Source organism: Erythranthe guttata, chromosome 13, assembly GCF_056151865.1.
Source record: "Erythranthe guttata isolate IM_541 chromosome 13, IM_541, whole genome shotgun sequence".
Lineage (NCBI taxonomy): Eukaryota > Viridiplantae > Streptophyta > Magnoliopsida > Lamiales > Phrymaceae > Erythranthe > Erythranthe guttata.
The window spans coordinates 16,623,390-16,645,590 of NC_142545.1; the positions used below are offsets into that span (position 1 = coordinate 16,623,390).

General features: G+C 36.0%; 4 protein-coding genes across 4 annotated transcripts; 2 read left to right on the top strand and 2 right to left on the bottom strand.

The window, feature by feature from the left end:
- The first annotated feature begins 268 nt into the window (after window positions 1-268).
- On the top strand, window positions 269-4,580 carry ALE1 (PA-domain containing subtilase family protein). The gene is made up of 9 exons (XM_012993675.2): window positions 269-477; window positions 642-786; window positions 894-1,297; window positions 1,370-1,465; window positions 1,562-1,631; window positions 1,715-2,338; window positions 2,900-3,170; window positions 3,272-3,544; window positions 4,112-4,580. The coding sequence occupies exons 1-9, from the start codon at window positions 278-280 to the stop codon at window positions 4,519-4,521; spliced, it is 2,493 nt and encodes an 830-aa protein (XP_012849129.2). The 5' UTR covers window positions 269-277; the 3' UTR covers window positions 4,522-4,580.
- Window positions 4,581-4,753: 173 nt separating this feature from the next.
- On the bottom strand, window positions 4,754-8,543 carry LOC105968961 (O-fucosyltransferase 15). The gene is made up of 10 exons (XM_012993674.2): window positions 7,867-8,543; window positions 7,378-7,467; window positions 7,159-7,258; window positions 6,956-7,017; window positions 6,743-6,831; window positions 6,491-6,611; window positions 6,256-6,399; window positions 5,812-6,146; window positions 5,259-5,499; window positions 4,754-5,173 (listed from the first exon to the last, which is right to left on the bottom strand). Exons 1-10 carry the CDS (start codon window positions 8,305-8,307, stop codon window positions 4,865-4,867), a joined length of 1,932 nt encoding a protein of 643 aa, XP_012849128.2. The 5' UTR covers window positions 8,308-8,543; the 3' UTR covers window positions 4,754-4,864.
- A 958-nt stretch (window positions 8,544-9,501) lies between these two features.
- Window positions 9,502-11,076, bottom strand: RBCX1 (Chaperonin-like RbcX protein). The gene is made up of 6 exons (XM_012993118.2): window positions 10,650-11,076; window positions 10,416-10,510; window positions 10,192-10,312; window positions 10,018-10,034; window positions 9,816-9,878; window positions 9,502-9,708 (listed from the first exon to the last, which is right to left on the bottom strand). Exons 1-6 carry the CDS (start codon window positions 10,798-10,800, stop codon window positions 9,622-9,624), a joined length of 534 nt encoding a protein of 177 aa, XP_012848572.2. The 5' UTR covers window positions 10,801-11,076; the 3' UTR covers window positions 9,502-9,621.
- A 2,549-nt stretch (window positions 11,077-13,625) lies between these two features.
- Window positions 13,626-22,058, top strand: LOC105968735 (ERD (early-responsive to dehydration stress) family protein). Its single transcript, XM_012993393.2, has 12 exons — window positions 13,626-14,295; window positions 14,942-15,286; window positions 15,524-15,676; window positions 16,311-16,446; window positions 17,228-17,329; window positions 18,377-18,496; window positions 18,624-18,704; window positions 19,401-19,741; window positions 20,343-20,588; window positions 20,784-21,108; window positions 21,199-21,432; window positions 21,571-22,058. Exons 2-12 carry the CDS (start codon window positions 14,973-14,975, stop codon window positions 21,823-21,825), a joined length of 2,307 nt encoding a protein of 768 aa, XP_012848847.1. The 5' UTR covers window positions 13,626-14,295; window positions 14,942-14,972; the 3' UTR covers window positions 21,826-22,058.
- The last annotated feature ends 143 nt before the right edge of the window (window positions 22,059-22,201 follow it).

A 22,201-nucleotide genomic window follows, 5' to 3' on the forward strand; every position in this document is an offset into this window, starting at 1 on the left:
TACAGGTAGAAGCATGGAGTTTCTGCTAGTAAGTTGTTTTGGCGTGAGCAAAGACACCTAATTAGGGATTTGAACAAAAAAAACAAGATTCAAAAAGCAACTGTTTTTGCACAAATTCTTGCTTTACTCACATTAATAACGTGGTTAACCAATTAATTACTTTTTCAATGGTTGCTGTCAAGCATTTATTGAGCACCAAAAACAATATATAAACCAAAAGCCAAACAGCTTATATATATATATATATATATATATATATATATATATATATATATATATGCATCATCTCTTCCGAAAATTCATGTTAAGGCATCAAACCATGGTTAGATTACTTCTGCTTCTCTTAAGTATTATTAGTGTGATTTCTTGCGTCGCTGAAAAACGAGACATCTATTTAGTTTTACTCGAAGGCGAGCCAGTCGCATTCCATCACGGAGCGGCGCCCGGAAAAGATGGCAAAAAACCTTTCCTCCACAGGTAACATGAGAATCAAGATTTTAAATTTATGGGGAATTTTTTTTAAGAGAACAAAAAAATCACTTAATTAGTTCAATGTCAAACCCTAGAAAAGTTTCGATTTTTTTTTCTCACTCGTTTATAGTAATTATCGAGCTGATCGGTTTTGTACGTCACACTCGCAGTGAAGCTTCCGTCGCTCATGCAAAGCACTTGGTTGACTCCCACGACCGATTTCTCCAAAGCAAACTAGATGCAGGCAGCTATAACAAGCTTTACAGCTTCAAAAACATCGTCAATGGCTTCGCCGTACATACTACCCGTTCCCAGGTTACTACACTAATAATAATAAATAAATAAAATAAAAAACAAAAGAAAGAAAGAAAAATCGTGGTTTGTCGAAAAAAATAAAGTAACAATATTTTGATATTTCTAAGGTGGAAAAACTCAAAGGTGGTCACGGTGTGAAACTGGTGGAGAAAGATACGGGGGCTAAACTAATGACGACTCATTCGCCGGAGTTCTTGGGTATGCCGGCGGTGTGGACACAGCAAGGTGGGGACCGAAACGCCGGAGAAGGGATTGTGATCGGTTTTGTGGATTCGGGCATCAACCCGGTTCACCCAAGCTTTGCTTATGACCCCATGCATCCACCGTTGATTTCAAATTACACCACTTCTCACTTTTCTGGATCTTGTGAGGTGGGCCCACTCTTTCCTCAGTCTTCTTGCAATGGCAAGATTATTTCTGCTAGGTTTTTCGCCTCCGGCGCACGTGCTGCCGCCACCCTGGACCCTTCTGTTGATATTATGTCACCTTATGACGTAGTTGGACACGGCAGGTATGTATGTATATATATAGATACAGATTATATATATATTTGCATGCCTTGTTTTAATTTGTTTGTATTCAGTCACGTGGCTTCGACTGCTGCTGGAAATTTCGGAGTTCCAGTTGTTGTTGATGGCTTCTTCTATGGTCGAGCCAGTGGGATGGCGCCACGTGCCAGGTTCTATAATATTCACAATTTTGGGAAAATCAAAAAAAATAGTATGTTGTTTTTAATTTACACGTGTGAACTTTTTAAATTATTATTATTCAATAGGATTGCAGTGTACAAAGCAATTTATCCTACGGTAGGAACTTTAACAGATGTACTCGCAGCCATTGATCAAGTAAGCATACATAATTAATTAATTAAATAACTCAAAAACCACTAATTAATTAATTAATTAATTAATCCAGTCTCGTGTTGCAGGCCGTATTAGACGGAGTGGACATCTTAACGCTGTCAATAGGACCAGATTCGCCGCCGCAAGACACCGTCACATTCTTAGGCGCCTTCGAAATATTCATGCTGTCAGCACACAAGGCCGGAATATTCGTCGCCCAGGCCGCCGGCAACCAGGGCCCAGGCCCTTACACCGTCGTTTCCTACAGCCCATGGTCCGTCGGAGTTGCCGCCTCCGGCACCGACAGAACCTACCCCGGCGCTCTCCTCCTCGGCGACGGCCAGAAAATCGGCGGCGTTGGGTTATCGGGTCCCAGTTTCGGAAACGGGCTGCTCCAGTACAAATTGGTTTCCGCCAGAGACGCCGTTAAGGTTAACGGCGCATTTCCCAGGACCCCACCGTACGTGGAAGAGTGTCAGTACCCGGAGGCGCTGGACCCCACTGTGGTCCAAGGCAGTGTAGTCATCTGCACCTTCTCCTCTGGGTTCTACAACGGGACGTCAAATCTAACGGCCGTTATACAGACGGCGAGGGTTCTTGGATTTACGGGATTCGTGCTCGCTGCTAATCCTGATTATGGAGACTTTATTGCTGAACCTATTCCTTTCTCTATTCCTGGCATTATGATCCCAAGAACTAGTGATGCACAGGTAATATAATATATATATATATATATATATATATATATATATATATATATATATATATATATATATATATATGATTTTATTTATAAATAATAAATATTACTTCCTCTGTTCCATAATAATTGTCTTTTTTTTTTAAATATTTTTGTTCCATATTATCAGTCACTTTAAATTTCCAATACTGCATTAAATGCATTTTTTTTCTTCCTATTTTAACCTTATTAATTCAACTATAAGTATTAACTCTCTTTTATCACATCATTAAATAATTAAGGTTATTTTAGTCTTTCTAATATATTTTACCTAAAATCAAGACACATTTATTGAGCTTTTTAATCCTTGTGCAAAGCCAAAAACGACACTAGGAACGGATGGAGTGTAAATAGGATATGATTATTATTAAATTAGAGATATTATTGAAAATTTACATAAACTACTAACTAAATAATTAATTAATTATTTAACAGGGAATTAATCAAATTAAAGTTCCGATATAGGTAAGCAAACAAGGACTAACAGGATAAAAATTAGGAATCACGGCCCGATTGTTGTGTTTGTTTGCAGATAATATCTAGATACTACGAGCAGCAGACGTATCGAAACGACAAAGGGTTGGTAATAAGATATAGTGGAAGGGCAGCCATAGGCGAAGGTAGAGTAGCTTCTTACATGGACGAGAGGGCGCCTGTTGTAAGCCGATTCTCTTCGCGGGGCCCGGATTATATAGACGAGAGGCGGAATCCAGCTGATCTGCTTAAGCCCGATATACTAGCACCGGGCCATCAAATATGGGCTGCTTGGAGCCCCATGAGTGTTCAAAACCCCATTCTCTGTGGTACTTACAAAACTTGCTTTAATTTTGGCTTTTTCGATTAAATCGACAATTAATTAGCAGCTTAATTATGTTTTGATTGGTTGTTTGGTTACATGATTTAGGTTATAATTTTGCATTAATATCGGGGACGAGTATGGCGACGCCTCACATTGCAGGCATAGCTGCATTAATCAAGCAGAACAATCCTACGTGGACTCCGTCGATGATTGCTTCTGCCATGTCGACCACGGCAACCAAGCACGATAATCGGGGTGAACCTATCATGGCTGAAGGGTACGCCGCTTATACGTTGCATACTGCCGCCCCGTTTGGTTATGGGGCTGGCTTTGTGGATCCCGTTCGTGCGTTGGACCCTGGTCTCGTATTTTCAACCGGTAATATTTCAATACTATAGCAGATCAAGATGAAGTACATCAAATAAATACCTATAAGTATATCTTCGAAAATTAGCTCTTTCGGAAAAATTCAATTTTTTTTGTGAAAATGAAAAACTAATTCCGATTCCTTGCCAAAAAAAGAAGAAGAAAGAAACTCAGAAAATTCGGACTTATTCCAAAATTGAAAAAATATCGAATCAGAATTCAGAAATTCTAATTATGTAGTCAACTATAATAAAAGTTACATAATAATATTGATATTATAAGTGTTATTTTCAGGGATAAAAATAAATAGATAAAAAGTCGAAATAAATTATCAGAAATGTTTTAGGAAATGAAAATCGAAAAACGGAATTTAATATGTATTCCGATTCCATTCCTAAAAAAATTGGAATAATCGAAAATCGGAACTTTCAAAATTCGGAATGAAAAATGTCGTACTGAAACAGAATTTTTTTGGATCAGAATCGGCAAAATTCGAAATTTCGTTCCAATTTCCACCTCTAATTTCACACGTGATGCAACATCTGATTTCAGTTATTTGATCTAACTTACTTGGAGCAGGGTACGAAGATTACCTTAGTTTCTTATGCTCGCTCCCAAACACCGATCCGGAGAAAATCAGAGTAGCCACCGGAGGAACATGCGCCGCCACTTTTAGCAACCCTTCCGACCTGAACCAACCGTCTGTGACGATAACTGCGCTATCCGGCATGCGGGTGACGCAGAGAGTGGTCGAGAATGTGGCGAACAAACCAGAGACTTACCTGTGCGCCGTGCTCCCACCGAACGGAGTCACAGTCAGCGTTGACCCACCGTGGTTCACTCTAGCACCTCAAGAAAAACAGACACTGGTAATAAGACTTGTTGTGACACAAGTGCTGGAGGATTTCAGCTTTGGGGAAATTGTTCTTACAGGTAGTTTGAATCACATTGTTAGAATTCCCTTATCAGTTCTTACCATTTCTCTTTAAGTTTACAATTCACAATTTGGATTTCAAATATATATAATTTTTGGGTTTATTGCATTTTAGGGCATGTGTTATATACTGAATTGCTAAAAAACCCTGTATTATTAAATATTAACAAAATTCTCCCTATGATTTAATTTTATTAGCAATCTACCCCCGAAACCGCACCGTTTTGGGGACTTTGCGCTAAAAAAAATGCATCATAGGGAGATTTTGAAAATAAGTAAATAGATTATTTATATAACTGGATCAATTAACTCAATATGAATGAAACACTACAGATTTACAAAAACCCCGAAATTTGCTGATATTACACAGCAAAAATAAAATTTTAAAATAAAATAAATTATTCGTTATAGCACATACAATCACGACATCGTGGATATCTATACACACTTCTTCCGATGGGTCGAGAAAATACCCGTTTATTCTGTCTCACAGCCTTCCTCACTCTCGTCTCGAAAACCTTCCACTCTATTGTGTTGTTTCTCTCAAAAATGTCGGCTAGGCGCCGTTTGTTTGGCCGTATTGTAGCCATTTTCCCACCACCGTAATATATTCTGTAACCAGCTACTAAAGAAGAAAATTGGCTCCCGGAATCTGTCATGGCAAACACATCCGCAGCTGTGCATACTATGAAATCGAGCGCTGCCAGCTGTCAAAAAAAAAGTCTCGCCGATTATTGCATGTAAAATGCAAAATATTGATTTACAAGAAACTTAGTAAAGAGCAAAATTCACCTGAGACGAAGAATTTGAAAATGGCAAGATTTCGGTTGAAGATAACAAATTTTCTTTGGTGACTAAATTAGGGAACAAGGTAGTCAATGCAGCCAGTCTTGAACTCCCTCCGTAAATATGTGCTCCGGCTAAATATATGTGGGTCCGCCTATTGAAACCAAGGGCGGCAAGCATAAGCACTGTCTCCTCTGGCATCAATGGACATAGTCCTTCGGATCTTAATTCTTTCGGCGACGGAAACCTTAAAAAAATCATTTAATTAAAACAAACATAGAGATAAATGATAATTTTTATGGGTTTATTTCATTCGACACCCCTTTTGTTTTCTCTAATTGTTAAAAAAATACCATGTTATTTTATAAGAAAAAAAACCCGATTCATTTTTTTTTTAGCAAACTACCCCCTAAAAACACACTTTTTAGGGGGCTGTGTGCTAATTTTTATAATACGGGGAGTTTTTAGGCAATTTGATGTAACACAGGGGTACTAAATGCAATTAACTGTAATATCAATACGTGCGAAAACCATGAATATATAATCAGAAGATACGTACTTTTTCGTCTTCTTTAATTCGACCAATGCAGGGAAATGGACTTCTCGATAAGCCTCCAATTCGCGCATTTCCTCTTCACCTCCACCAAATTCACACAAAGAATGAGCCACCATGTCGATTTCAAATCTCAGATGCAAGGCTAAGTATCTTGACTTTTTAGCTGAACGGGTTTTTTGGCCCTTATTCGTCGATTGTGCAAACGGGCCCACAAGATAATGGTCCAGATGCCCCAAGCCTTTATCATTTTGACGCATTCTATTGATAAGCAAAGCACCGGCTTCTTGTATTTTGGGGATAAATCTTAGGGCGTGGAAATTGCATCTGCATCGAAGTCTCTAGATGAAATTCTTTAATTAGGAGGCAAAAGTGGATTAGAAAAAAAAAAAGCAAAAAAATAAAATAAAAAAATGGAGCATCGATCGATATTCAATAGTGGAATGGTACCTGCAATTCGTGTGGTATTGGATCGGATGCTAATCTGTTCCCAAATCCGACGAAATGAACGACTCTGTTGAGGTGTAAAATGGGAAGAATGTATTTCAAGTAAAAACTTGGCTTCGCCTCTTTTACGATATCTGTGTCTGTGACCTGACAAATATTTAAAAATAATATCACATCAATTAGAGAAATGTCGTAGAGCAAATTCTTTGTTGGATTTTAGAAATAATACGAAACTCACCACACTGCCAATCGCCTCTAAATCGAGCGACTGTAATTCCTTTGGGAGTTCTTTAATAATTGGGATATCGGGCTTTAAATAGTCAATGAAATGCTGGTCCTGATAAATATCGCCGAACTGACTAAGAGGATATAAAATTTGCATGTAAGAAGATTTTGTTCGTGTCGACACAGAGAAAATAATACGAGATAAAACCTAGACAGGCTTTAAGAAAGTTGAAACATAAATCGAAGTAATTAAAAGGTATTTCACCTAGAATCTTGCCAGACACTGCTGTACATAAATTTGGGAAGCACGAGAGTTGCGTTGAGTAATCTCACTATAGCAACGGCATTGCAGACCTGTTGGCAAAACAAATATGTTTCTCATTGTCGTAATAAGTAATAGCAAACAAGAAATATACGAATCGCGATACGAAAAATTGATTTTCACCGCAAAATTAAAGACAAGACGTAACTAACTTACAGCAACTCGCTGCTGATTAATTCCACCATTTGCGGTGACCATGACATAACCATTCTTCCCCTCTGAAATCGGTATAGACAGCATTAGTATTCATAGCAACATTTTAGCACATTCAGGCATGTCAAGATAAACACATGCAAACAAAGATACAAACAACACACACACACACACACACACACACACACACACACACATGCACGTACCGCTCGGTTTCCAATTGTGTGTATGAGAGCAAGGGGTCCAGGAAGAAGCACGAACATAGGGTTCCGCCCACAAGTCCTTAGGCTCAGCCTTGCTTTCTCCCTGAATTACAGAAGTATCAACATAAGAAGGCAAGATCGAAAAAACCCAACAAAATCACAGAATTTATAATGTCCGATATATCTTAGTTAACAACGATTACAATTTAAACGAAAGCACACCTCAGCCAATGCATGAGCAGCCTTGGACAAAAGCCTTGCGTATGTAGTTTTTTGCGGTTTATCCCCTCTACCAATTTTATGTAGTTCTTCCTGCATCCATATCAACAACTTCTTTATGTCAACAACAAGCAAAACATTGTCCTTACAACTGATTACGGCTGACGTTCTTTTTTCCATATCCAACTGCAATGCCTATCACCTATATTAACTATGAATTACTTACGGCCTTCAATCAAGTCGAAATTTGAAAACTGTTCGAATCGAACTATGAATTACATTTTCACGTGGTAATATATAGTAATTCTTGATTATCACCTCACATTATCTACGTTATTCATGCAGAAAATCTCACACAGCTCCTCTGAAAACTACCAACTCTTAAATTTTACATTTTTCCCCCTAAATGCATCTGCATTTCCACCTTACAAAACCAATTCAATAAACCACAAGAATTTACAACAAGGGGGGAAAGAAAATAAGAAAGCGTACCCGGATGAATACAGTGGTGGAGTTCGATTTCAAGTACTGAACCGTGACATCGCCACGTGTCCGGCCCCTTTCCTGGATCCGAGAAAGCATCCACCAGTTCATCAACAAGAAGAAACCCACGAACACCGCCAATCCCACGGTCATATTCTGCCTATACCACGTGTTTTTCTTGTTCTTCTTCGCTTTTTTGGGTTCATACGCGCCGCTGAGGTAGCCGTTCGTGGAAGACGACGGAGAGAGGGAGAGAAGGGACAATTGAGAAGGCGTCGGCGACCCCAACGAACCCCTGGGCGAAGAAAAGCTCATCCGGGTCGAGCTGATTGAGTTTCGGGCCGGAATCCGTGACCCGAGCTCCTTCACTTGATCGCCGTCGTCGTCGTCGGTGGTGGGTGTATTGCCGCCACCAATTGTGGGCATTTGGGACAAATTTGAATACGGCATGTTTTTTGCTTGTGTTGTTAATTTGAGGTGGGTAATCAGAAGCTGGGATTTTGAAGGAATTTAAGGATGGTTTATGCGGGCGGGAGAGGGGACAGACAAACGAGCGGAAGCAGCGGGAGGAAGACGAATGTGAGATGTAAGGAAGAAATGTTTTGACTTGTTTCTTTCGAATTGGAATTTCTCATTCTCTCTGTGTTTGAGGTTTAAATTTGGTTTGCTTTTTGGGGCTGATTTCCCCAATTCCTATTTTTTAGGGCCTTTTTTTCAATTTCTTTTTTCTGCTTTTAATTTCCAATATTTAATCTTCTTTTTTTTTTTTTTTTTTTGATTAGTTAATATGTATTTTGGTTTATAAAAAAAATTATGTTGTACATACATTATGATGATATTAAAAGTATTAGATATGATATTCATTTTAGATGAATTTTCGTTACTATAAATTTAAAATACTCCCTTTTAAATTAAATTGTCTTGTTGTTCAAAAATTTTGCTCAAAGAGAATGGCAAATTACAATTACCTCTCGGGAGGTAAAGTATAATAATAAAGAAAACCTTTTTTTTTTTTTAGTAATTACATCCAACCCTTTACAGTTTACGTCAACTCTCTATAAAATGACGTTAAAATAAGAAATCTAGAAATTGTTGAAGGTGGGATGTAATTAAAAAAAAGATAAAGGGCATTTTCGTAAATAGACATTACTCCGAGAAGAAAATGGCAAGCAAAGCAGCATCCAACACAAAGCATGCGCCCACCACGTGAGACAGACAGCACACACACGATTCATCATGCATTTCAGCACTTGTCACTGCTATATTCTATTTAATAAAACACTGGATTGCACCAACTTCTTTAGTATTTATATATTAGAAATTTGCTTGAAAAATTGCAAGGGATCCAACCTACCATGCAAGATCCAATTAATTAATTAATTAATGGCATAACCTGTAATTATAATCTCAATATACATATCCAACAATTAAAAGAACACGTATTTTGTGCGAATTAAATTTTGACTATGACTGCTGATTTGCCCAGGCCCAAAACTCAACTCAGCAAAAGTCTACCATCTCGGCCAAACTCAGCAAACCCCACTATTTACCCCCTTCTCTCTCTCTCTCTCTCTCTAATTGGGCCTACTCAATAATTATGGCCAGTGCAAAAAAAATAAATAAGGGTTTGTTAAGTATATGTGATTTTTAGCCAACAATTAAAAAAATAAATTTCAACAATGTACCTTTTTGTGAGCGTGATATACATAATATACAACAATTATTTTGTGATCATATACATATATATGCATGTGTATGCATGGGCTAGGTCTCGGTTTCGGTTTCGGTGTTGACGGTGCTGGTTTCTGTCACATAGTCCCTCATCACTTTTGTGTTGCGCTCTTCCACCATCTGCTAATTAACACACATATCATTAATAAATCATCAAAGAAATATATATATATATATATATATATATAAAAAAGAAGAAAATGAAATGGCAGTTGACGGAGGAAGACCTTGATTGACAATCGTTTCAAGTTGTCCCATTCAAAGTCATTCTTGCAATATGCTGACCGAACCTTATAATTATTAATTTTAAATTACGTACGTACCACAAAACTCAATTAATTTACAACATAATTAAATAAAAAATATTATATATATATTGAGTAAAAAACGAAAAGAAATTAAAACGTCACTAATTAATGAATTAATTACCTCCAATATGCGCAGAGCTGTGGAAATTGCAAAAGAGATCAAAAAAACACACGAGTATAATGAATTAATCACCAGCATCAATAAATAAATAAATAATCTTGTGTGCTATATATATATATATATATATTAAGTAGTAGTAATTAATTATAATATAATATAATAAAAGACAATGACCTAAAGTTTTGTGGGTGGAAGATTGACGAAGCAAATCAGCAACAAAATTATCACCGCCGTCACTCAGCGAGTGTGTCTCCAGGAACTCCACCATCTCCGCATATGCCTCTTCGTTGTAGCTCTGTGCTGACGTCATCATCCACCCCCATTATTCTATTCTATTCTATTATTTTATATTATATAAAACACAGTCACACACACACACGGATAAATAAATAAATTACCTCAAGCTGGGAATGGACGATTCTAACAGCAACGTATGTGAAGAAGTCGTGCAAGTGTTTTGCTGCTTTTGCTTCTGGTGACGCTTCTCCAAAACCTCCAATCAATATATCCAACATATATATATATATACCAGTATCATTAATTAATTAATTAATTAATTCAACTTCTCTTCTAATATATAAATAATAATATAATGCGAAATAAAATAAAATAAAATAAAAATAGGTACTGACCAGGCACATACATCTTGTGACATTGAAGAGTTGTTGTGGAGGGAGAACTTCTTTGTTTCAGCAATGGCGGAATAGCCCTGTAATTATTAACCTTTTTTGGCGCTAAAATATTGGATAATTGACAAAATGAGAGAATGCTTGCGGATTCCATGATGGATAATAATAATTATTATTATTGTATCTGATTTTTTTATTTTTTTAAAAAGAAAATCTTATTGTGAATGAGCTAATTGCTAAAGCTATAAGCTGCTTCGAAGAATTTAGCAGAGAACGAACAACATAAATATCTTTAGCCCCCCCTTCTCAAAATATCTTACTCTTATAAGCTAAGCTAAATTAATTACTACTATAAACTTATAAATTTATTACTCGATCATATATGTTAGGTATCTTTAATTCTCATCATTGATTATTATTTTATTTATTATTATGATTAGGCATCCATGTTAGTGAGGCAACACATTAAATGTGCCAAACCTTATCTGTAAGTGAGCCCTAGAACTATTTTGTGTGGTTTATATTTACACAAAAGATACATATATATCCATCTGTTCATATATAATAATGCCGTTGCAATTTTTTTTTTTAATAATTTATTATTTACAATAGAAAGTTTGAACTAGGGGTCAAGACATGCAAACGTCACACTTCTGATTATCAATAATCAATTAGTACTAAATTTAAAATAATATTTTTCTCCTACAAAATAATCACTCAGCAGTCAGCATACATTTAAATTATTCTGCCATTTTATGATATAATAATATATATTTTAGTGTGAAATGTATTTGGTAGATATCCAAAGCCATTAATGAAGGGTACAGGCCCAATGTGCCAACACTTGAAATTTTGTTTGGACACCAGGTTTAGGATTTTAGCCCATGTTCATCTGTCAATTATGATGAAACCAATGGGGCCCTCGCACTACACTTGTATATCTTTATTTAATTTATTTTTTAGTGTAGTTGTTAATATTTTTCCTTCAATTTAATAATCAATGGTTAATAATTACCACCATGATTATATATTTTTATTTCAAGGGAAAGAAAAAAAAAGGAGTTACTTTCACGTTTGTCTGAATTGGTCTTCCCTGCATGCATTCATCCAACAACAATGAGAAGTACAAACTGATTTGTTGACTTGGTAATATTCTAATTCTACTACAATATACAGTAGAACCTCGATAAATTAATAACCTCGCTTAAATAATAAATTTTTCCGGTCCCGACTCGGGGACAACGTGCTAAATTAATAATTCGCTAAATTTATAAGATAATACACATTCGAAAATTTTAAGAAGCCCCATATATTATATAAATTAATAATTCATAAAAATAATTCTTAAATTACATGGTACAATACATATTTAATAGATTTATGAAGGTTTAATAAAATAGAATTTCATTGCCGTTTGTTTCTTGTTGAAGTTCACATTACCATCAATCTCGTGCCTCACTTTTCTTAACACGGTTAGAACTTCTGGTATAACTTTCGTATAACTCAACATAAAATTGTTCAATACCATTGTTGCTTTAAGAGTTTCCGTTCGTGAAACGGGCTCTATAGTGCATTGAACTAATGGTACAATGAATAATATATATACACGTAAGAAATTAAAAAAAATGTATTTATTGAAAATAATAATAAAAATAATTTCATAAATTAATAAATTATTAATTAATGTATAAATTAATAATTATTAATTTATCGATAAGTTAATATTTCGCTAAATTAATGAAATTTCGATAGTCCCAACTGTATTAATTTATAGAGGTTTAACTGTATGTACAGCTATTTAGCTTATTTTATATTCATAAAATATTAAATGTGGTTTCAGTTTTTATAATACTGTTTTGATGTTGGATGTGATTTTGTCCCTTTTTTAGTCTCTTTTTTAATTCATTTGCATGTTTACAACAAAACGAGGAAACGGATGAAAAAAGCCCACAAAAATATTGTCACACTCGATTTTATAGATATTACACTTGGTGAAAATACATCTAGTGATTTTAAACTATGGATCTTCACATGATAACACCCATATTTATGCGTAAATCGTCATAGACCATCATTTTTTTGGATATGTAGCATCTCATGGACCGTAATTCTAATGTAAATGTGCATCCAAATCGTGGGTCAATAAATTGAACATTATAGTATTTGATTTGGGCACAACAAAGTATAAACACGGTTTGGCAGTCGGCCAAAAGGCATAGATCGGTATTAAATATATTTAATTAAACAGCCACCATAGCCAAAAATAAGCATACTTTAGTACCCATTTTCAAACTCTTACAAATTGCAAAAGAGGTGATTCCATTAAGTAGGCAGAAAACTAAATGTGCCAAATCGAATATAATGTGGAAAATTCAACCACTTCGATTTCCTTTGTTCTTACAAATGATTGACATTATGTGATTTTATTTATTTATTTTCCTGATATTTTTTGTAATAGTATGGGCCCACGCCCAAAGACCCATATCGATCAGCCCAATAGATGCACAGAAACCAAGCCGAAATCGACTAAAGATAACAATATAAGCCCAAGTTAACTAAGGCCCAAACTTGTCATCTAAACATTTAGGACCAAGTCGGTCCGTCCAAATTCATGAAAATATACATCTCCATATAAAGAGTTGAAAACCGAACAGTCTCTTGAATTATCGTGAAGTGGAATCGTATCACATGAGATGACATTAAAACAATTTTTTCCCTTGGGAAAATCAATTTTATTCCAAAAGTACTAATTCTGTCCATACATAAAACCACAAGATAATCAAATAGTGGTGGTTGAGTAATGAATACACGATCATCTTAACAGCCACGCGCCATCCCAGCGGGTGAGTCAGTCATTACACTCGAATAAACCCAAAATCCGGCCAGCAAAGAGAAAAGTAGCCGTTGAACAAATTACAGCACCACGTGGGGCCATGCCGACAATTCACCGATCAAGTAGTCCCAAGCGTGTTTAACAGACCATCCCCATTGTTGTTAATAAATATTAATAATTAATAAAAAAAAGAATCACTAGTCACTACTATGCATAATTAATTGCAGAATTAATCACACTTTCTTCCTTTTTCAAATATTCATTATTCCACAAAATTCAATTTCCGAAACCGAAAAAACGTAATTCAATAAATAAACTTAGTGCAGAACAGCACAAGATTTAAAAGGCTTCCCACAATTAATTAAAATTAAATCTCACTGTTACTGATATTTCCTTTTATACATAAAAAAATAAAATAAAACAAAACATATTTTCACCCCCAAACGGACAAGCACACCTCCCACACCTTTATATGCATTCCCCACCCCCACTCTTCTCTCTCTCTCTCTACATCTCTTTCTCTCTCTCATCCCCTTTATTTTGCTGTAATTCTGTAGGTGTAAGTATCGTGTATGTATAGGTGGGTGGCTTGTGGTTGAGTTTTATCTATGTGAAGGGATTTTGTGAGGAATGTTCTTTGGCTTGTGCTCAACTCCGAAGCAATTCTATTCACTACCCGATCTGCAACTCTCAACCTTCTTCTTCTTCTTCTTCTTCTTCTTCTTCTTCTGTGCGATAACTCCGAGTTAATTTTTGGCTTCTTCTTTACCGTTTTTGGTGTCTGCACTACTGCTGCCATTATTAATTACCGCGACGGTACGAATCTTCTTCGTTTTTTTGAAGTGATTTTTCTAGTTGATTATGTGTTTGTAGTTATTTTATTCTCCTGGAATTTATTTACTGTACAATTGCGATGAAAATTGTCCGGCGGTTGCACTTTGTGATTTTGTGAGGTTTAGGAGATATTTATCTTTTCCGGTGCTCAATTACTTCGGTCCTTGTTCTACTATCTCTCTGTTATGTGGATGTTTTATAACTTATTTCTGATCTACAGGATTCTCAATATTACTGAAGAGATTACACAATATAATTACGTCGTGCTTGTTTAGAACATTAAATTTTCATCAGTTGGACCTTAATTGTTGTTTTCAGTGTGGTGATTTATTCTATAAGATAATTGGCTGTGGACATGCTCTATTGTTGTAATTAGTATAACGGGCTGAAGTTTATTACTATGAAGGGGTGATTGATTTTCCTTGATTTTAAATTTTCCTCGAAGAAATAATTCCTGGCATCTAAGGGAATGTAATTGATTCTATTACTGATTTGTTTTTGGTAATTTTGTTTCCATGCTTCTGTGTTCGTGATATTATATTTACTGAATTTTAAAGTCACGTTTTATGGTATTGAACATGTACTTCGTTTGTTGCGTATGAGCTTTAAAACTTCATCGTTCTTGCAGGAAGTCTAGTTATTTCGTGTAGAGGCACGATATGGCGGACTTTAGGGATATAGGGCTTGCGGCAGGAGTAAATATCCTCAGTGCATTGATTTTCCTTATAGCATTTGCCATCCTAAGGCTTCAGCCATTTAATGATAGAGTATATTTCCCAAAATGGTACCTCAAGGGTTTGAGAACTAGTCCAACACAATCGGGTGCCTTTGCAAACAAATTTGTCAATTTGGACTGGAGATCCTATATTAGATTTCTAACTTGGGTGCCAGAGGCACTGAAAATGCCAGAGCAAGAGCTCATCGACCATGCAGGGCTGGATTCAGCAGTCTATTTGAGAATCTACTTGCTGGGGTAGGCTTCCGTATCTGATCTTTTCTTAACTCGGTGCTATTTTTTTAGCATATAATGAACACAAGTACCAAAGAATGGAATTCATGACATAAAAATGATTTCAGTGATCAGAACTTCTAGATTCCATAGATATGATTGTTTTCACTACTAAGTACATGTGCCTCTGTTTCAGTGTTTTCATGAGACACTGAAATGCAGTTCTTCTTTGTGTACTAACTCTTGATTTTGGCTATACAGACTCAAGATTTTTGTTCCAGTGACATTGCTTGCATGGGCTATCCTAGTGCCTGTCAACTGGACGAACAACACTCTTGCACAATCAGCTGATAAGCTTGAATTCAGTAATATTGACAAACTTTCTATTTCAAACATTCCACTTGCATCACAAAGGTGAGGAGCTTTTTACTTCCACATTGGATTTCTAATTTTTTATATATTAAGTTTTAGTAGATATGTCTATTGCAAGTATATAGGCTATTGTCATATCGGCCTTTTCTCCCTCTTTGTTTGTTCTCTCTACAATAGCATTGACGTTGAGATGGTTGAAGGCTCTAACGATTTTTTGGATGAAAAATGTTGTGGTGGTAGCATATTCGGGTTTAAGCGGATATCCAAGAAAGCATTATTTCCTGCTAATGTCTGATTTCATCTTATTGATGATTTGGGGGTCATCTTGCACTGTGATTTGCAATTCTGAGGCATATAGGTTACAATGATGGAGTATGGAAGTTGGGACTCCGCTGCAGTCCATTTTAATCTGTTGATCTATAAGGAAGTAAAATTAGGGAAACAAACTCTGGATCCAGAAAAGAAAAACCGAAGGAGTTTGGATCCTTTACATGTACACATGAAAAATGTTTCCCTGGATACTCAGACCTCTAGTTTTTTTTTGATTTTTCTTTTTGATTAGAAAGGGATTGATAATGAAACTGTCCATTTATATTGTCATGTTTAATGATTGAAAGACATTTTAGCTTAATATGCGCAGCTGCTCGAAATGGGACTGATTCTTTATTTGTGACAGGTTTTGGACTCATGTAGTAATGGCCTATGCCTTTGCTGTTTGGACATGCTATACCTTGAAGAAGGAGTATGAAACAGTTGCTACAATGCGCTTACACTTTCTTGCTTCAGAAAAACGTCGTCCTGATCAGTTTACGGTAAGAAGCTTTATCTTGTTGACTCTTACAATCGGAAGTGGGAAGTTTCTATAAAGGGTACAGACATTGTTTTACACCTGAAAATGATGAATTTTCTTATACCTGTTTCGTGCTCTCGGTGAATACCAAACTGCATTACTGACAGGTGAAATTTATAATGCATTTGGTGTGCCTGTATCTTATGATAAGTACATGGTATCTACATTACAAAGACAGTGTATATTTTTAGTAAACTGAAATTCATAAATACTAACAGAACAAACTAGTTCATAAAACATGCTACATGAACTATATTCTTTTTAACCCATGTTAGTCATAATCCTTCACTTCTATTTCCTGGTCATTTTCCTTTCTCTCTTAAATGGCACTTCTAGAGCTGAGTTTCTTACGGCAGAGTGTTTCTTTTGTTGAGGAATAATCGGGCAGACATGATGAGTTGTAGAGCATGGACAATGGAGTCAACTTGTTTTCCAGATGAGCAAATCACTGTATAGCAGCCTTTTGTACCTATTAATGTCTCTATCGCTGATCAACATTTTAGAAGGCATTATTAGTATGAGGAATTATTTTGCATTAGCTTATCACATTGTAAAGCTTTTTCTGATGTGATTTCAGCGTGCTATATCTTATGCCCGAGTGTTGGCATAAAATAAATGGAAGATGTTTGTGGTACTATAAGAATTTATTTCAATCTGTTAGTCTTAGTTTACTACGTACATCTTGTTTCCTTTCTCTTGTAGTGTCCAGGAGTGCTCAAGCATTGCTTTTATTGTTTTTGCAGGTTCTTGTTAGAAATGTGCCACCAGATACAGATGAATCGGTGTCTGAATGTGTGGAACATTTTTTCTTGGTCAATCATCCGGATCACTATCTAACTCATCAGGTTTGTGATGCTAAATTTCCTATAAAATGTGGCTTTTGTATGTAGATATCTTTTGGAACAGTAGGATTTCTGTTGCAGTATTTTATTACCAAAAATTACTTTCTTTCTATTCTGGGGAGAATTATTTGCTTTGTAGTGGAAAATCGATCTTTTTCAATATTCTTTTGGTCTTCTTTTTATCTCTGGTTTGTCTATTATTCATATTCACTCTCCCAAAAAAGACTTCAGTTTTTTTTTCTTTGTATCTGGCGTTGGTATTATGTTTCTTGTGAACATGACCTAATGTAATTGCGTGGCTTCGTTTGCCAGTGTCCGTTTTTTTTTTGTACATCCTGCCTGTGTATAGTTCCCATGAGGTAGGGATGGCAATTTGACCCGCCCCGACGGATCCCCGCCCCGGCCCGCCCCGAAATTTTCGGGTATTACCCGCCCCGAAAAAAAATGGGGCGGGTATGGGGATTGAAATTTTTTTTTGACCGGGTACGGGTACGGGGATGGGTTTGCCTATACCCGCCCCGTACCCGTCCCCGTACCCGCCCCGCATTATTTATATATATAATATATATTTTTTTAATTATTATATTAAATATAAATAATTAAATAGTAGGAATATATTAAATATTAGTTAAAATGGGGATTTTTAGGTTTCCATTATATAATTAAATATTAGTATTATAATTAAATATTGATTTATTTGTTGAAATAAATCATTAAATTGCATATTTATTTAGTAAAAAAAAAAAGGAAAATAAAATAGACGGGGATTTTTACCCGCCCCGATACCCGTGGGGATTTTATGGGGCGGGTATGGGGATTCTTTTAATACCCGTGGGGATTTTTTACGGGGATGGGGATGGGGATTTTCATAGCGGGGCGGGGATGGGGATTGCAAAACCCGCCCCATACCCGCCCCATTGCCATCGCATGAGGTCTCACATCTGTATAGCTGCTTCTTAATATAATTAGAGACTATAGGCTACTTCAGAAACATACATGTCAATGTGACTATGCAGCATGCGTCTTTCTTATATCAGAAGCTATGTGCAGGTTGTGATCAATGCCAATAAACTTGCAAAACTTGTCAAGGAGAAAAAAAGTAAGCAGAATTGGCTTGACTATTACCAAATAAAATATTCAAGAAATCCATTACAAAGACCAACGAGAAAGGTATTGTTATGTACTTGTGTTGTACATCAATTATCAGGAATTATTTCACTTGATTTTTATAGAACATCTAAGTTTTGTTGTGATACGTGCATCCTTTGAGATGTTAATTGGTACCATTCACTTGCAGACTGGATTCCTTGGCCTTTGTGGGGATAAAGTGGATGCAATTGAGTATCAGACAGCTGAAATTGAAAGACTGTCAAAAGAAGTGAGTACGAATTCCCAATTGTTCCTTGTAGATGTATCTGCCTTTTACAAGATGTGTACTCATTTACATTGTACAGTGTTGCCGTTAATTATAACTTGAAAACCATCAACCTTGTTATTATAGCCCTTGAAATCCGCATAAAATTTAGTTCTGCTCAAAGGTTGGGTACTTTTTGCTCTCTTTCTAGTATTTAACTGGAGCCTCTCATGAAAAAATCTCTTGTAATATTCAAATTTATCATCACAACAACTTCCATCACATTGCTTTTAACGGTGAGTAACTGAGTGTATTGACATGCATAATTTTGCATTGTATCTCCCCGATGAAAAAATCCCTTGTGATAATTTCTGATGCTGCTGAACTGGTATTTACTTTTGTAAAGAGTTCAACAATTGATATAGTACGTAAGGTACTATTACGTACGTAATAGTACGTAAGGTACTATATCAATTGTTGATATAGTTCAACAATTGTAGAAAGTTCGACGAAAACTTGCTAACAATGAAAAGATTTTAAAATGGAAATAACTCTTCTATGCATCTAAATTTTTAAGAATTGCTTTCCGTATTTGCTAACTTATTCTTGTAAGTTAGACAAATATATATCTTATGTATTATTATATAGTGAATTTCTGCTGCCTCGAGATAGATTTTGAACTTCTTTTGGCTATAGTCTAAGCATCACATTCATCTGCAGATAGATGAAGAGCGGGAGAGGGTAAAAACTGATCCAAAATGTATAATGCCAGCGTCGTTTGTCTCCTTTAAAACTCGGTGGGCTGCTGCTGTGTGTGCACAAACACAGCAATCTCGAAACCCGACTTTGTGGTTAACAGAGTGGGCATCGGAGCCACGTGATATTTACTGGGATAATCTGGCAATTCCTTATGTTTCTCTGACTGTCAGAAGGCTTATTGTTGCTGTTTCTTTCTTCTTCCTTACGTTCTTCTTCGTGATCCCCGTTACTGCCGTGCAATCCCTTGCAAATATTGGGAGTATTGAAAAGAAGGCACCATTTCTTAGGCCAATTGTTGAAGTGTAAGTATTGCGTCTAAGCATTGCAAATTAACCTATTCTGGTCTTGTTCACTGTTTTCCATTTTGATGGTGTGTGAAAAAGTAACTGGGGTCTACACTAATTGTCTTTCTTTGATTAAAATTCAAAACAATCCCTTTGATTCTTGGCTTTGCACATTTTCATTTGAAATACATTACTCCCTAGAAATCATGGCCAAGAAGTTTGTCATCACAGTTGATGGTAATTGATATCCTGCTTTAAAATTTTCTACCCCATGTGGTCAATTTTTCTACAACTGCTGTTAACTGATTTTTTCTTTAATGAAACTGAAATTGGAGGGCTATCATCTTCATTGTAGAATCTTCTCCATCTCTCATTGCTTTATATATATATGTTGAAGGTGGGTAGGAACTTCTCATGTTTCTGTTAGCTTGTGATAGTGCTGGCTCTACGAACTTAATTTTGTTCACTTTTGATTTTAGAGAGAAAACTGAGGTTGGTTTGTATATGTTGATGTTTGGTTAAAAACTTCTCCTTTGCTGAATAAATTATGAATAGCCATGTATGGTATTTATGATCTTGTCGTTTTGCTTGTAATATTAATATGATGCTCACTGTGCAGACCTTTCATCAAGTCCTTTATCGAAGGTGTTTTACCTGGGATTGCTTTGAAGATTTTTCTTATAGTGCTACCAACAATATTGATGATAATGTCCAAATTTGAGGGCTACTTGTCAAAATCATCCCTGGAGAGGAGATCTGCCTTGAGATACTACTTATTCAACTTCATAAATGTTTTCCTTGTGAGTGTAATAGCAGGAAGTGCACTTGAACAACTCAAGAATTTTTCAAAGCTGGCCCCAGGAGAGTACGTTTCTTGACCATAAACCAACGTGCCTTTGTTTATCTTGCTTATACCTGATAGTGAAAATATTAACGGTTCATTATCGGTGAAAAAACTTTGCTGATTGTTTTCTTAAAAGTTGTGCTTTATAAATAAAACCGGTTGTCAGTATTTGGATGGATATTCTTATCTAAGAAGTTTGTGATTGGCTCATTGCAGTATTCCTAAAACAATTGGTGTCGCAATACCGATGAAAGCAACTTTCTTTATCACTTATGTAATGATTGATGGATGGGCTGGTGTTGCTGGAGAGATCTTAAGATTGAAGCCGTTGATATTCTTTCATCTAAAGAACTTCTTTCTGGTGAAGACTGAAAAGGATAGAGAGGCAGCCATGGATGCTGGGAGCATTGGCTTTAACACGGGCGAACCTCAAATACAATTGTATTTTCTTCTAGGCCTCGTCTATGCTGTGGTGACACCAATTTTTCTTCCGTTCATATTGGTTTTCTTTGCACTGGCATTTGTGGTGTATCGCCACCAGGTAGAATTACTCTCTCTCTCGGATCGTTTATTGGCCTTCCCATAGAATGTTGACACGGATACTCCATGATGCTGTTTGTCTTATGTGCAGATCATAAACGTATACAATCAAGAATATGAAAGTGCCGCAGCATTTTGGCCAGCTGTACATGGCCGTATAATGTTTGCCCTCATCTTCTCACAGATAGTTCTGATAGGATTAATGAGTACAAAACGTGCCGTCACAACCACACCGTTCCTTATTGCACTTCCAATCATGTCCTACTTTTTCCATCTTTTCTGTAGAGGCCGCTTTGAACCAGCTTTTGTCAATTACCCTCTACAGGTTCGTTTAATCATCTGCACACACACACACACATATATATATATATATATATATATATATATATATATATATATATATATATATGGAAAATTTCTTAATTAAGAGGATTCACTTGGCTAATACTTTTTTTAATTCCAGGAAGCAATGATGAAAGATACACTGGAACGAGCAAGAGAACCGAACCTGAATTTGAAAGGCTATCTTCAAAATTCATATGTGCACCCGGTTTTTAAAGATGAAGAGGAAGAAGAAGACGATGACCATGTCAATGGAAAATACGATGACAATGCTGTAGTAGCCACCAAAAGACAGTCTCGAAGAAATACACCAGCCCCAAGTAAAATGAGTGGTGCATCTTCTCCATCGCTACCTGATGTTGTTCCTGAAATTTAAATTCGGAGTTTTAAGCTAGAGCTTGGTGTAGTGATTGTGTAATTAAACGAGAGAAGAAATAGCTTCAATTTTTTTTTTATTTTTTTTTTTTGTGTGTAAGATGATACCATGTGAGGCGAATGTAAGGATTTTTCGACTTTAATATGGTTGTAATCCTATTTGATATACACGGTGTAGGATGTGAATATTACCCCCCACCACATGAGCTTTAATTCAGAAGTTTCACTGTTTGATTCTTGTGCCCTTCTCCCTTTATAAACGATTTATCACCTGGTGAAATGCAACACGTCCTTTTAAACGATAGATCTACATAAATGAGTTTTTATTTGTAGTATAGGTACTTCTAGAAAAATAATAATTGCAAACATATAATTTT

What these genes read in the sequence shown, in the direction of transcription:
- ALE1 (XM_012993675.2), top strand. Translation starts at nt 278, where the DNA reads ATGCATCATCTCTTCCGAAAATTCATGTTAAGGCATCAAACCATGGTT. An exon ending in GACGTAGTTGGACACGGCAG is followed by an intron (nt 1,298 to 1,369) that starts GTATGTATGTAT and finishes GTTTGTATTCAG; the next exon opens with TCACGTGGCTTCGACTGCTG. An exon ending in GGGATGGCGCCACGTGCCAG is followed by an intron (nt 1,466 to 1,561) that starts GTTCTATAATAT and finishes ATTATTCAATAG; the next exon opens with GATTGCAGTGTACAAAGCAA.
- LOC105968735 (XM_012993393.2), top strand. Translation starts at nt 14,973, where the DNA reads ATGGCGGACTTTAGGGATATAGGGCTTGCGGCAGGAGTAAATATCCTC. An exon ending in TTGAGAATCTACTTGCTGGG is followed by an intron (nt 15,287 to 15,523) that starts GTAGGCTTCCGT and finishes TTGGCTATACAG; the next exon opens with ACTCAAGATTTTTGTTCCAG. An exon ending in TTGTGGTGTATCGCCACCAG is followed by an intron (nt 21,109 to 21,198) that starts GTAGAATTACTC and finishes TCTTATGTGCAG; the next exon opens with ATCATAAACGTATACAATCA.
- LOC105968961 (XM_012993674.2), bottom strand. Translation starts at nt 8,307, where the DNA reads ATGCCGTATTCAAATTTGTCCCAAATGCCCACAATTGGTGGCGGCAAT. An exon ending in CCACCACTGTATTCATCCGG is followed by an intron (nt 7,468 to 7,866) that starts GTACGCTTTCTT and finishes ATATGGATGCAG; the next exon opens with GAAGAACTACATAAAATTGG. An exon ending in CTGCTCATGCATTGGCTGAG is followed by an intron (nt 7,259 to 7,377) that starts GTGTGCTTTCGT and finishes TCTGTAATTCAG; the next exon opens with GGAGAAAGCAAGGCTGAGCC.
- RBCX1 (XM_012993118.2), bottom strand. Translation starts at nt 10,800, where the DNA reads ATGGAATCCGCAAGCATTCTCTCATTTTGTCAATTATCCAATATTTTA. An exon ending in TCGTCCATTCCCAGCTTGAG is followed by an intron (nt 10,313 to 10,415) that starts GTAATTTATTTA and finishes ACGTCAGCACAG; the next exon opens with AGCTACAACGAAGAGGCATA. An exon ending in TGAAACGATTGTCAATCAAG is followed by an intron (nt 9,709 to 9,815) that starts GTCTTCCTCCGT and finishes GTTAATTAGCAG; the next exon opens with ATGGTGGAAGAGCGCAACAC.